This window comes from Entamoeba invadens (assembly GCF_000330505.1).
Source record: "Entamoeba invadens IP1 unplaced genomic scaffold scaff_1105074725183, whole genome shotgun sequence".
Taxonomy (NCBI): domain Eukaryota; phylum Evosea; order Mastigamoebida; family Endamoebidae; genus Entamoeba; species Entamoeba invadens.
The window spans coordinates 1,199,288-1,211,039 of NW_004443692.1; the positions used below are offsets into that span (position 1 = coordinate 1,199,288).

Genomic DNA, 11,752 nt, shown 5'->3' on the forward strand with positions numbered 1-11,752 from the left:
AATAAAATAAAAGTATAGTTTTGATTAAAAACTTTTAATAAACTTAATTGTTATTTGAAATTGTATTTAAATAGACTATAGTTCAAAAAACTATATATGTTGGTTTTGATAAAATAGTATAGTTTGTAATAAAACAATTTAATAAAAATAGCTATATAAATTTTTTATTTTTATTTAAAAATATTATTAATTTAATTATATATTATATTAATAATATAATTATAATTAATTATATTTATATCTACAAATAATACAATTAACAATAACAAATGATAAAAATCAAAGAAAAACTTTAAAAGGGAACTTCAAAAGCATTTTATACAACGGCATGAAAGTGATAGTGATAGCACTAGTGTTACTGTTAGTCCGGGCTGATGATGACTTGTTCAACCCATACATCCATACATCAACGATGTTGAAGCGTTTTAAAAAGATCAAGTTAGCGAACAAGAGAAATGAGAAGCAACTTCTTCAGTTAGAGAGTAAAGAGAGAAAGATGTTGAATATGTTAGATATAATGTACAGAGATATGAAGATAGCAGTATCGATGAAAGACAGATTTACACTTGAGCAAAAAGTTGGGAAGCTTCAGAAATTGTTAGGACAATTGAGAGAACAAAAGAGAGCTGTGTTACGACGCATGAGAAGAATGGCAGATAAGGTAGCTTCACCAGAAAGAGATAGATTTGTTAGAAAAGCAAGAATTGAGAAACGAATTGGACTTGAAAATACACTTCATCTTGATAGAGAAGTAGATGTTAATCAAGAGAAATTACTGAAAGTAATTGGTGCATATGCCCATAAATATGCAAAGATGGCATCAGAAATTGCAGCAGAAGAAGCAGCACGTGGTGTTGACAAGAAAGGTGGTGACATTTTGAAGTCACAACACAAATTCAAAAAAGCAGCAAAACACGCATACAACAAATACTACAAGAAAATCGTCAAGAGACTCGAAGAAGCAACAGCTGATGGCGTAGAAACAAAAGACATTAAGATGGAGTGCAGATCAGCTATCGATGGCCTCATCAGAAGACTCGAACACAAATACCTTGCTATCGTCAAATCTCGTAAAGAAGCATCAAAAGAAGCAAAAAAAGCAATCAAAAAACCACTCAGAAAATCGATGAAAAAACTCTCTAAGTCCTTCGAAAAGAAGGCTGTCAAGGCTGCAGCCCAAACCGCTCCCGCTAAGAAAGATGTCAAGGATGTCGCTAAGAAGTAATTCATTTCTTATTTTTGTTAAACTTAATTTAGTATGATAAATTTACATAATACAATAATTACAGTACTTGCTCAAAGTTTTCAAAATATGACAAATGGTGTAGAAGTCTGGCGAATAGAATTATATTTTATATTACAGTGTGTGAGAAAAGTATGTGAGAATGGGAAAACCCGTGTCTTCAATAAAAGTCACATATTTGTTTTTATTTTTCAACAAAATTGTTTTTTTTTAAAAATAATCTAAATAACATAATTATGAGCTCCAGGAATGTTGTTTTTAGTGGCTTGGACTATATAACAATGGAACAAAATCTAAAGTAATGTACAGGCCCAGTGAAAGAAATAGCCCAAAGAACGTTCAGCAAGCATTTCAACTTTTATGAATTTTCCTGAATGTTCAGGTGTATTTGATAAACATTGAGAGAGAAATGTTCAATGGAGTGAATACGGAAAAGGTGACCAAGAGAAAACTGTGTAGAGTCTTTGCTTTATCTTCAAGTCAGTTTAATATCAACAAACGAAGACGTATGGAGACTGTATTGTTTTGGAAAAAAAGATAACGGAAGACCGTCATTTCCAACTGAAGTACAGTGGAAAACTGTTAAGAATTTGATTCTTGATAATATAAAAAGTTATTAGAAAAATGCAAAGCTATCAGTATAACTTATTTGAGGTTGTTTATAATAAAAACCTTCAAAGTTGATGTGTCGAATCATGTTATTTATGATAAAATACATAAAAGTTGGCACTTCTTGATTGTGACTGTGTTTGCTGAAGACCAATCTTGATTGACCTACAACGAAGACGCCGTGTTGAAGTATTACATTGCGCTGCCACTTTTTTAAATGGCATCCCATCACAATTCATTTTGATTCTGGATGAGTCAGGGTATCAGCCATGTCCAGACAGGCAAATGGTGAAGTGGGTATTCACTGTAGGTTTTGTAACAGACAGTAAAATAAAATATGGAGTCGAACTTGACATTGCTCAATCCAATGTTGTGTGCACTATAACCCCCCTCAAACCCCTTTCCCGTATGATTGTAACAAAATACAAAAGAGTTATGGTTGAATTCTGAAATTGGGTTGGACGGAAACAGGAAACATCGTCAATTATAGCAAAAATGGATTTTTTAATTGTGACTTATTTATATAATACATTAGCGAATTTATTGTACCATACATTGTCGACTTGAGATTCAAGACTGGTTATATTGATAAAGCAGTGCTGATATTTTATGAGTGCACATGCTGCTCAATATAAGATGTGAGGTTGCTGCTCAAGTTAAATATCCAAATCAACTAGAAAATCATCAACATGAACTGTGAAATCGTATGTTTGGTGCCTCACACCTCACGTGTAACACAACGATTAGATGTTGGGTGTTTTCAGCTCAAAAAAAAAGAAGACTGAATTTGTTGTATGCGAAGTTCAGAAAAGTTATAAAAATTAAAGATAGAGTTGGCAAGGAAGAAACAACAACGACAGAAAGTGAAGACGTTGAAGAAAAAGAAGAATCAAATGATGTGATTGGAAGCCAAGATCACATTGAAGAATCAAGAATACATCAACAATTAAAGAAAATGTTACAAGGAGTGTTGGCAAATCCACAAGAGGCTATGTCACCATTTAAAAAAAGGTTGTTACTACTATCAACAAAAGGGTGGTGGATGACAACCAACCATAAGATCACAATGAAATACCAAATGTAACTAAATCTGTTGAATTTGGTGATAAAGGGGAGTTGGAAAAAGTTTGTAAAATACCTAAACTTAATTATGAAATCTTATTTACAAACAACTACTACGGATGTGTGTACTCAGGCTTTTAGGCAAGTTGGTATTGATTTCAGAGTTGTCGATGGTGGTATGAGGGTTGCGTATGTGGATATTGGAGTGTCACGCAGAGTCACAGCAGAAATACCGAGACTGTTAAGTATAACACAGTTATACTAGATTGAATGCGTCAAAACCAAAAAAAACGAAAATATCTGCAGTTCGAAAGGTTCCAAGGTGTTTTGAGAGTTGTTTATGTCAGTGTGTTAGCAAGCCGTTCAAAAGGAAAAATTGGAATGTTAAACTTAAAATTGTGAAGAAAAAATAGACCAAAAAATCTCAAAAAACTCAAAATGGGGTTTAAAATTTAATCGATTGATTTTTATCCTTTTAATATGTAGTATTGCCGAGTCTACATTATTGTTTTCTATCACGGGGTCAAAATGGTCATTGATTGGATCAATACATTTTTTGAACTGTCATAAGTCCTTACATACTGTATAGAGTAAATGGAAAAAAAGTCGGCTCGATAAGAATAACTATATTTTATTATAAACAACCATTTATTATTAGTTTCTATTTTATTTTATTTTTTGTTTTTGGAGTTTTAATTAATGTTTTTGAAATACATATACAGGAAAAACCAGGGACCAGACTAAATTAAGCTGTTTTATTTTTGGTATAAAGTTTCCTTGTCAGAGAAAAATACCCAAATAATCGGGGTTTTTGAGGATATGTTGGTTTTTTTCAAAAAACAGAGACCAAGTATTAATAAACACACTGTTTTTTAAATAAAATCGAAAAAACTATAAAAAATGAAACTCTTAATTAATCATTCAGAGTTGTCTCATTTGTTAATGCCCAGCCGAGCCTAAGTATTGTTTGTTCTTTATATTGATTTATCTCTTATTGTTGAATACGTTTAATAATCATCGATCAATTACTGAATGTCTAACATTCCAATAATTTATTTATTCTTTACTTTATTTTGTAAACTACATGAGTCACTTTTAATGCTGAACGAAAAGTAACTTATCAAATCAACCGAATGAATAGATAATACTACAACATTTTCTTTGAAAAAAATGAATGAACAATTTAATTGAATGGTTGTGTTGAAGTTAAACAAGGTTGAACAAAAGAATATTATTTTATAATTAAATAATAATTAATAATAATAAACTTACTACAGTAAGACCTCGATTATTTCCAATTTTTTTATTTTAAAAACCTTGACACTTTCCAAATTGAAAATTTTGAGTTTTGTCATGAATTGTAATATTATATTAAAAATTTGTAATTTTAAATATTTTCGGCAAAAAACCAATTTATGTAAACCAAATTTAATTAAAATCTGTCAGATCATTGAAAAAACCGACAATTTTTGAAATCAAATATGTGTTATTTTTTGGCGATTTTTCAATTGATTGCAAAAAGTGAAGTATTTGTGTAAGTTCACAAGTATTCGACAATTCTCCTGTTGTTATATTAACACTTTCTCCAAATGTAATTTTTTCATCATCCCATTCAATTATCTTTTCAAGATTGATTGTTTTATCAATAACACCTTTATCTTTTAAATAATCAACAGAGTTTTGAAGCAATTGTTCACAATCATCTACAACTATTGGCGGAATGACGATTTCTTGTCTTGTTACAGGCAAATCAATCAAATTCGGATTATCACCAAAATTTGGTACAAACAATTTGCTTTTGATCCAACAATTAAAAATTGTCGAAGGAGATACATCTTTCCATGCATTTTCGATAAAAGGGAAACTATCAACTATCCCCATCTTGAAAATTCCTTTCAAAGTCTTCTCGTTTTTCTTATTTTCAATTTCAAGATTGTTGTATTTGTCCACTAAATCACGCAAAAGATGTTTGCAATAATATCTTTTAAATGTGTAAATGATTCCCTGATCCAATGGTTGATAAATTGATGTCACGTTTGGTGGTAAAAATAAAACAAATATATGTTCAAGTTGCATAACAGATTGTGTTGGTGTACCTTTGTTGATAAACAAATTGTGCGAACTGCAGTTATCAACTATTAATAAAATTTGTTTATCTGGAGTTTCGGAGTGAATCTTATTATCCCAAGTTCTCAAAAAATTTTCAAACAACGAGGTTGTCATCCATGCGTTTTCATTGTTTTTGTAAACTATATTATATTGTTGCTGCAATTTTGAGTTATAATGTTGTGGTGTTTCAGAGCGTCCAATTATAAAAGGTGGCAATTTGACAGATCCAGTTATATTAGTTGTCAATAAAATAGAAAATCTAGTTTTATTATTTTTGATACTTATATTTTTTTGTTTTGCAAAAGAAGTTTTTCCCAGATCTTTAATTCTAATTGCGGTCTCATCTCCATTATAAACAGAATCAATACCAAACTTAACAACATAATAATCAACAAGCGTTTGAATAGTTTGAATATAATCTTTACAATTTTCCAAATCCACCAGTTTTGAACTTCCAAATGATTGTCTTAAACAAAGTCCGTTTCTTTTTTTAAAGTTGGATAACCATCCATTAGAAGTTTTGAAATTTTCTATTGTTTTAATAAGTTGTAGATCCGAATCAGTTTTGATGGTTTTATTAATAAGTGTTTTCAGATGATTTTGTAAATTACCTTGAAACATACATTTTATAGTATCTTCCTTTATTGGTATATTGTCTTCAAGTAAGTTATTTAATGATTTCATTGTTTCCAATTCAATTGTAGGCAAAGAAGAAGATTTTGTTTTTCTTTTATCGTCACTTTCTTTCATTTTATAGAAATAACTGATGATTGGGACTTTTTCAAGGTTAAAAGTTAGTTGTGTCCATTCTTGAAGCTTAACTCCTGTTAATTCACTTCTTTTTTCTTGAATTAGCATTTTATCTTCTTTGGATAAATCCGAGAGCCTTTTGCCTTTTGCCTTTTGAGCCTTTTCTTTTCATTGAAATTGTTTTTTAAAGTTGGTTTTTTATAGTCTGTTTGTAAAACGAAAACGCCGAATATTTAAAGTTGGATTTATTTAAACTTTATTGTAAAAATCACCAACTTTAAATTACCTTGCATTTTTCCAAAAAACTTAAAACAACCAATCAAATCTTTGAAGTTATCGAGGTTTGGAAAAAGTCGAGGTTTGGAAATAATCGAGGTCTTACTGTATTATAACTCACATTAAGCTGTTGTTCATTCATTCTTTATACACCACATTCAATTTTTTTCATCCCGAAAAATAACTTTTTTTAAGCTCAAATAATAAGAAAATTACACATTTATTTATATATTTGCCCGTTTTATTGTATAAAATCCGCTTAATATTCAATAGCTAAAATTAGTCTGGTCCCCGGTTTTTCCTGTGGTCCCTGTTAATTCCGCTATCTGTAATACAAAATATAATTACAAATTCAGCAAATCAATGTTCAATCATCCAATTTTTTTTTGTTAAAAACAAAGTCAATTTCTTTTTGTAAAACTTAATTTTTTGTTGTGTTTTTTATTAATATTAAAAAAATAAATTTAGTAAATGTTCGATTTGTCAAAATTTATCTTTTTTAAGTATATTTGATCTGCAAACAGAAATGTATTATTAATAAAGATTACCTTCATTCTTAACTTTGAACATGTTTATAAAAAAGAGCGAACAAGAATCATTTTAAAATATTTATTTGTTTATTTTTTATAACGGTTATATAATTAGAGTCAATGTTATTTCTTAGGTAACAATTTACAGATTTTACCGATATCTTTTTTGGTTTTTATTTAAAACGTCAAAAATCCCATAAATCAAACATCCCGAAGTAATAGCCCATATGTGGCTGTTTTAACCCATCTACCGAAATCGATCCATCCACTGCAACTTTTTAGGACGATCTCCTAAAAGTTTGAAAAAAATAACCCAATTTTATTTCAAGTTCTCCGTTTTTCGTTTTACTATACTTTTAATTCAGCTACCAACATAAAACAATACTTGGAATATTGGAATACAATTTGTAGATCATAGTATAAATGACCCATCATTACAATGTATCATTAACAAAATCATTTATCTGATACCGTTATAAACTATGAAAAACAAAACAAAAAATTATCTAGAAAAATATAAGAAAAGAAAAAATATTTTTATTTTTATTATATTATTAATTATTATAAAAAAAATAAAAAAAGAAACACTATTGTGTTTAAAAACTTAAAAACAATACTATTTTGTACGAATTTTTTAAATGTTTCAGTCTTGGCAATAATTACCTAAACACTTTTATCATTAATCTTCTCAGTGAAAGAGAATGGGTATTATTTGGATGAAGGGTCTTTTTGGCAAAATTGATCTCTTATTTTTCAAATTTTTATTTTTTTCAATTTTTGGTGCCCGATATTTCAGTCTATTTTTCCCATTTATACACCAATCCACTAAAAACGCCAATCCAGTGTCATGCCCTAAATTGAATTTGTTTATTAATAATTATAACTAATAATTTATTATAATATAATTATATTATATATATATATATCATTATAATATACTAATAAATGAACTATATTAACCATACATTGTTTAAAAACATTTGATTAAACATTTTCTTTGTTGTACACTCGAGGCCACACATTTTCCTTAACATTTTCAAAACAACTTTGGCACTCTTTTGGTATAATAGTTAAAAAACCATCTCTTTTTTTTCAAGAAAAATTTCGATTCCATTCCAAGTTCTCACATTTTTCAACCACATTTTTTATATCCCAAATATATTTTCAATTGAATTCAATACTGGGGAGTAAGCGGCATTGAATGCAACAACGTAGTTCACATTTGTAAGCACTTTTTATGGTGTTGTGAATAACATTATTATCCACTCCAAACACACTATATATGTTTTATATTATACTCATGAATAAGGTATCGAAAGTAGGCTTCAAACCAACTCAATGTATTTGTTCCATAAATAACATTGCAATAAGAGAGTCCGTTGCAGTCCACCGAGCAAATAGAAGTGAGGAGAAGGCCACCTTTAGATTTGGTGATAAATGCCTCTTTGCCTCTAACTGACCAGCCATAAGCAGTTAAAATTGATGCCACTGACTAATTTGTTTCATCAATACAAACCCAACATGCTCCACCAGTTATGAAACCAATCAGAGTGTTTAATGTGGCAATTTTTTTGTCTTTGTTGACTGCTATGTTGCTTGTTGGGCTTCTTGTTTTTGTTCTTTTAAAAGAAAAAAACAGGGACGTCTCTCTCTTCACCTGTTGCTGTTTTACCTATCATGCAATTTTCAATCAATGATATTGATAAAGCAAAATGATCAATTTCATTTTTAGAAACAACAACTTCAGATGTTGTTGGAATAACCATAATTATATCATCAACTTCATTTTCTTCAAGGAGTTTTTATACTTTTGCTATCATTTTTCTAATTGTAGTTATACTTGTTGTTGTATCTACATTTATTACCTTTTCAACCAACTTTTGAAAGGATAGTATGTGGATTTATCTTCGGTAGTGTTTTTGGATATATTTACATTCATTTTCTTTACAATAAAAGATACTTACCAATGTTTATTTTTTAATCCCAATTATTTCTGAATTTTGTGATGCGTTCATATTATCACCATTTTTACTCCATAATTCAACCAATTGATTTCTTTGCTCATTAGTAAGATGAGAATAAAATCATGTGTTTGTTTTATTCTTTTTGAATTTAATTTTGGGGGATGACTTTGTGATCTTTTTTCAAGAGGTGGTATTTTTGATGAGGCAATATCACTGGTATTACAGGTTGTCCTTTAATAAGTAAAGGAGCATTTTCGTGATAGTTGTTACTTGCTCCCGGATCTTTTCTGTCGATGAATAGCAATTACATGATATTTTTATAGATTGTTATGTAAATACATTATATTTTGTTAAAAGATATATCCTTTCTAAAAGAGGTTTTAAATGAAAATAGATTAAAATGTAGTTCTATAATAGTATAATTATAGTTGCATTTTAAATGTATTTAACAAATAATAAAGTACTTATTATGCGCATTTTTATTCATGTTATATTCGGGTTTTAAAAATAATTAATAAAAATGCAAAATATTTTCAAACAAAAGTTAAAAATTGACAATTAATTTTATTTTATTTTTGAATGAAAATTGTTTTGTTTTTGTTTTTTTGGTCGATATTTTATTGTTGATAAAACCCAATTTTGAATTTGCACAATTTTTTTTTCATAAACAAATTTGTCAACTTAATTCAAACGAGACATAACAAAATTTTTGAATATTAAAATAATTATATTAATTATTTATTTTACACTCAATTGGAAATTGATGGCTTCTCCATCTTTCGACACCACATTTTTTGCAGAGCTTTTCATTGATGTCTCTGACAATTTCTCTTTCAGCAGTTGTAATGAAAGCATAACATCTCTCAGTCAAGATCTTCTTGATGTAGTCTGTTAGATCACGACCAACAAGATCAATTCTGAGAATGGCGTTTGGGAGTGAGAAACTTCATTAAATTGGGATGGCGGGAAGAGTGCTTCTGGCATTTGAATCTCTCATTGTCAGTGATGATGACTTCACTGTTTGAAAATTTGTTTGATTTTTCAAGTTCTGATGATGAGGCAGATTTTTGCATTTTTCGTCAAATTAAATGCAAGGCGGCAAAGTTATTTATAGTAAATAGTAATTATTTTTTTTGAATTTTTATTTTAAATATAACAAGAAAATTGTGTGTTATTTCACACAATTATTTAATGTTGATTTACGATATTTATTCGATATTCAAATGTTTTTTTCGGGATATCAGGATTAAAAAATGATAATTTTTGATTACAAATTGGTTTTGCACATTGGTTTTAAAATAGTGCAATTTTAAACTATAAATTTATTTATAACAAATCTTGAAATAACTAACACAATAATCGTGTTAATTCAAATTTATATCTTGTATTTTTTTGTTTTATCACAAACTTTTTTGTTATGTAGCAAGTGACGTTGTTTTATGTAAGATTTAATTAGTACTTTTAATTAATTTAAACCATTTTATTGTTTCGCAATCAACAAATAAAAAAACACCAAAAAGCTCTTCGCATTTAGTTTGTTAAAATAGTATTCATTAATTAAAAATAACTATAATTGTCTTGCATTATTAAAACAATTGAACAAAACGGGGTAACCTTACTGTATTTTTTTAAAAAAAATTAACAAAAACGCCTATTTATAAACACAAAACACAATTCGTTACAAAATCAATCGAATAAACAATACATTATAAATTATCTAATATTTTAACTATAACTGTTAATAATATTATAAGTAACATTTGTTTGCCTATTTTATATTGATCCATTGTCGTAGAATAACAGATAGTCGTTAATTTAAAAAATTCTTTAAAATTACACCCTTTAAAACATAAATTATTTAATATTTTTGTTTATTGGTGTGTTTGAATAACATTATTATAACATTATTGTCATTTAAAAAAAATAAATTATTATTTTATTAGACTCTAAATTATTAATAGTAAAATAATATTAGAAATATAGTATGTAATCGATTTTAACATTCAAATAATTTAAATTGTTATCTATATAACAACTGCATCAATTATATTACATATAATCATTTTATTGATCATTCACTAAACCAGTGTGTTTCCGTTTATATAAATTAAATGCTTATTTTTTGTTTTAATTTAAACTATGTATTTTAGTCAAAACAAGTTTATAACCAACATTGTGTATCTTCCATAATAATAACATTATAATAGGGGTGATTATACCATTTTTGTTATAATTATACATAAAATACAATATAGCTTTAATTACACAACATTGTTATATCAATGTGATCACTTATCACTTCGATGAAATCAGGTTGTAGTAAAGATATGATTGTTGATGTGTTATTGTGTCAAAATTATGTTTGTTGATTGTTACTATTATATATAACAATCATAATTATAAAACTATTATAAATAACATGATAAATTATTAAAATTTATTATTTATTTTATTATAAAAAATAGTTTAAAGTGTCAACATTGGTATATATCATGATGTCTTTCCACTTATGTTTTTCTTTGTTTTTCATTATCTTTATACATTTACTATAAGTTTTTTGTTTGTTGCCCAAATATGCATAATTCGAAAATGAATAAACAGTGGCTGCAAAATAAGCATTTGATTACCATATACAATAACATTTATATGAAAATGATAATATCAAATCAATTTTGCCCTTTGTTTTTGTTTGAAAATGATAAAAAAATAAAATAACAAATAACGAATTCATATCTTGCTTCTTTGACAGTGGCACAATGTGAAATTTAACGAGTGATCACAAAACCTCGTGGTGATCAAAGTTTATACAAACGCGACTACTTTTATTGTTAAAGTTGATTTTATAAAATTTTCTCGATTTTGCGATTTTTGATACTTTTGAAAATGTATTTTACTTATTTTTTTTTGTTTATTTTACACTTATTATCTTTAAGATTTTTTTCAAAGTCGGAACAAACAAAAGTGTCTTTTTTGTATTATCTTTTTGTATCATAGAAAAAAATAGTAAAACCCGATTTTTTAATTTATTGTATTTTTCAAAGTTTACAAAAAATCTATTTAATTTCCCTTGTTATTGTTTTTGAGATCAATTGATAATGAAATTTCAAGATACCTCAAAGTCTGTTATTTATTTTCTTTTTTGTGTTATTTTATGATGTAATTGATTTTGAATATTCCAGACCAGTATGTTTTATGATGCAATTTGGTCT

General features: G+C 27.7%; 1 protein-coding gene across 1 annotated transcript; it reads left to right on the top strand.

Annotated features, from left to right (window-relative positions):
* Positions 1 to 328: 328 nt before the first annotated feature.
* On the top strand, positions 329 to 1,225 carry EIN_187410 (hypothetical protein; the record flags this gene model as incomplete). Its single annotated transcript, XM_004260997.1, has 1 exon — positions 329 to 1,225. One exon carries the CDS (start codon positions 329 to 331, stop codon positions 1,223 to 1,225), a length of 897 nt encoding a protein of 298 aa, XP_004261045.1.
* Between the last annotated feature and the right edge of the window lie 10,527 nt (positions 1,226 to 11,752).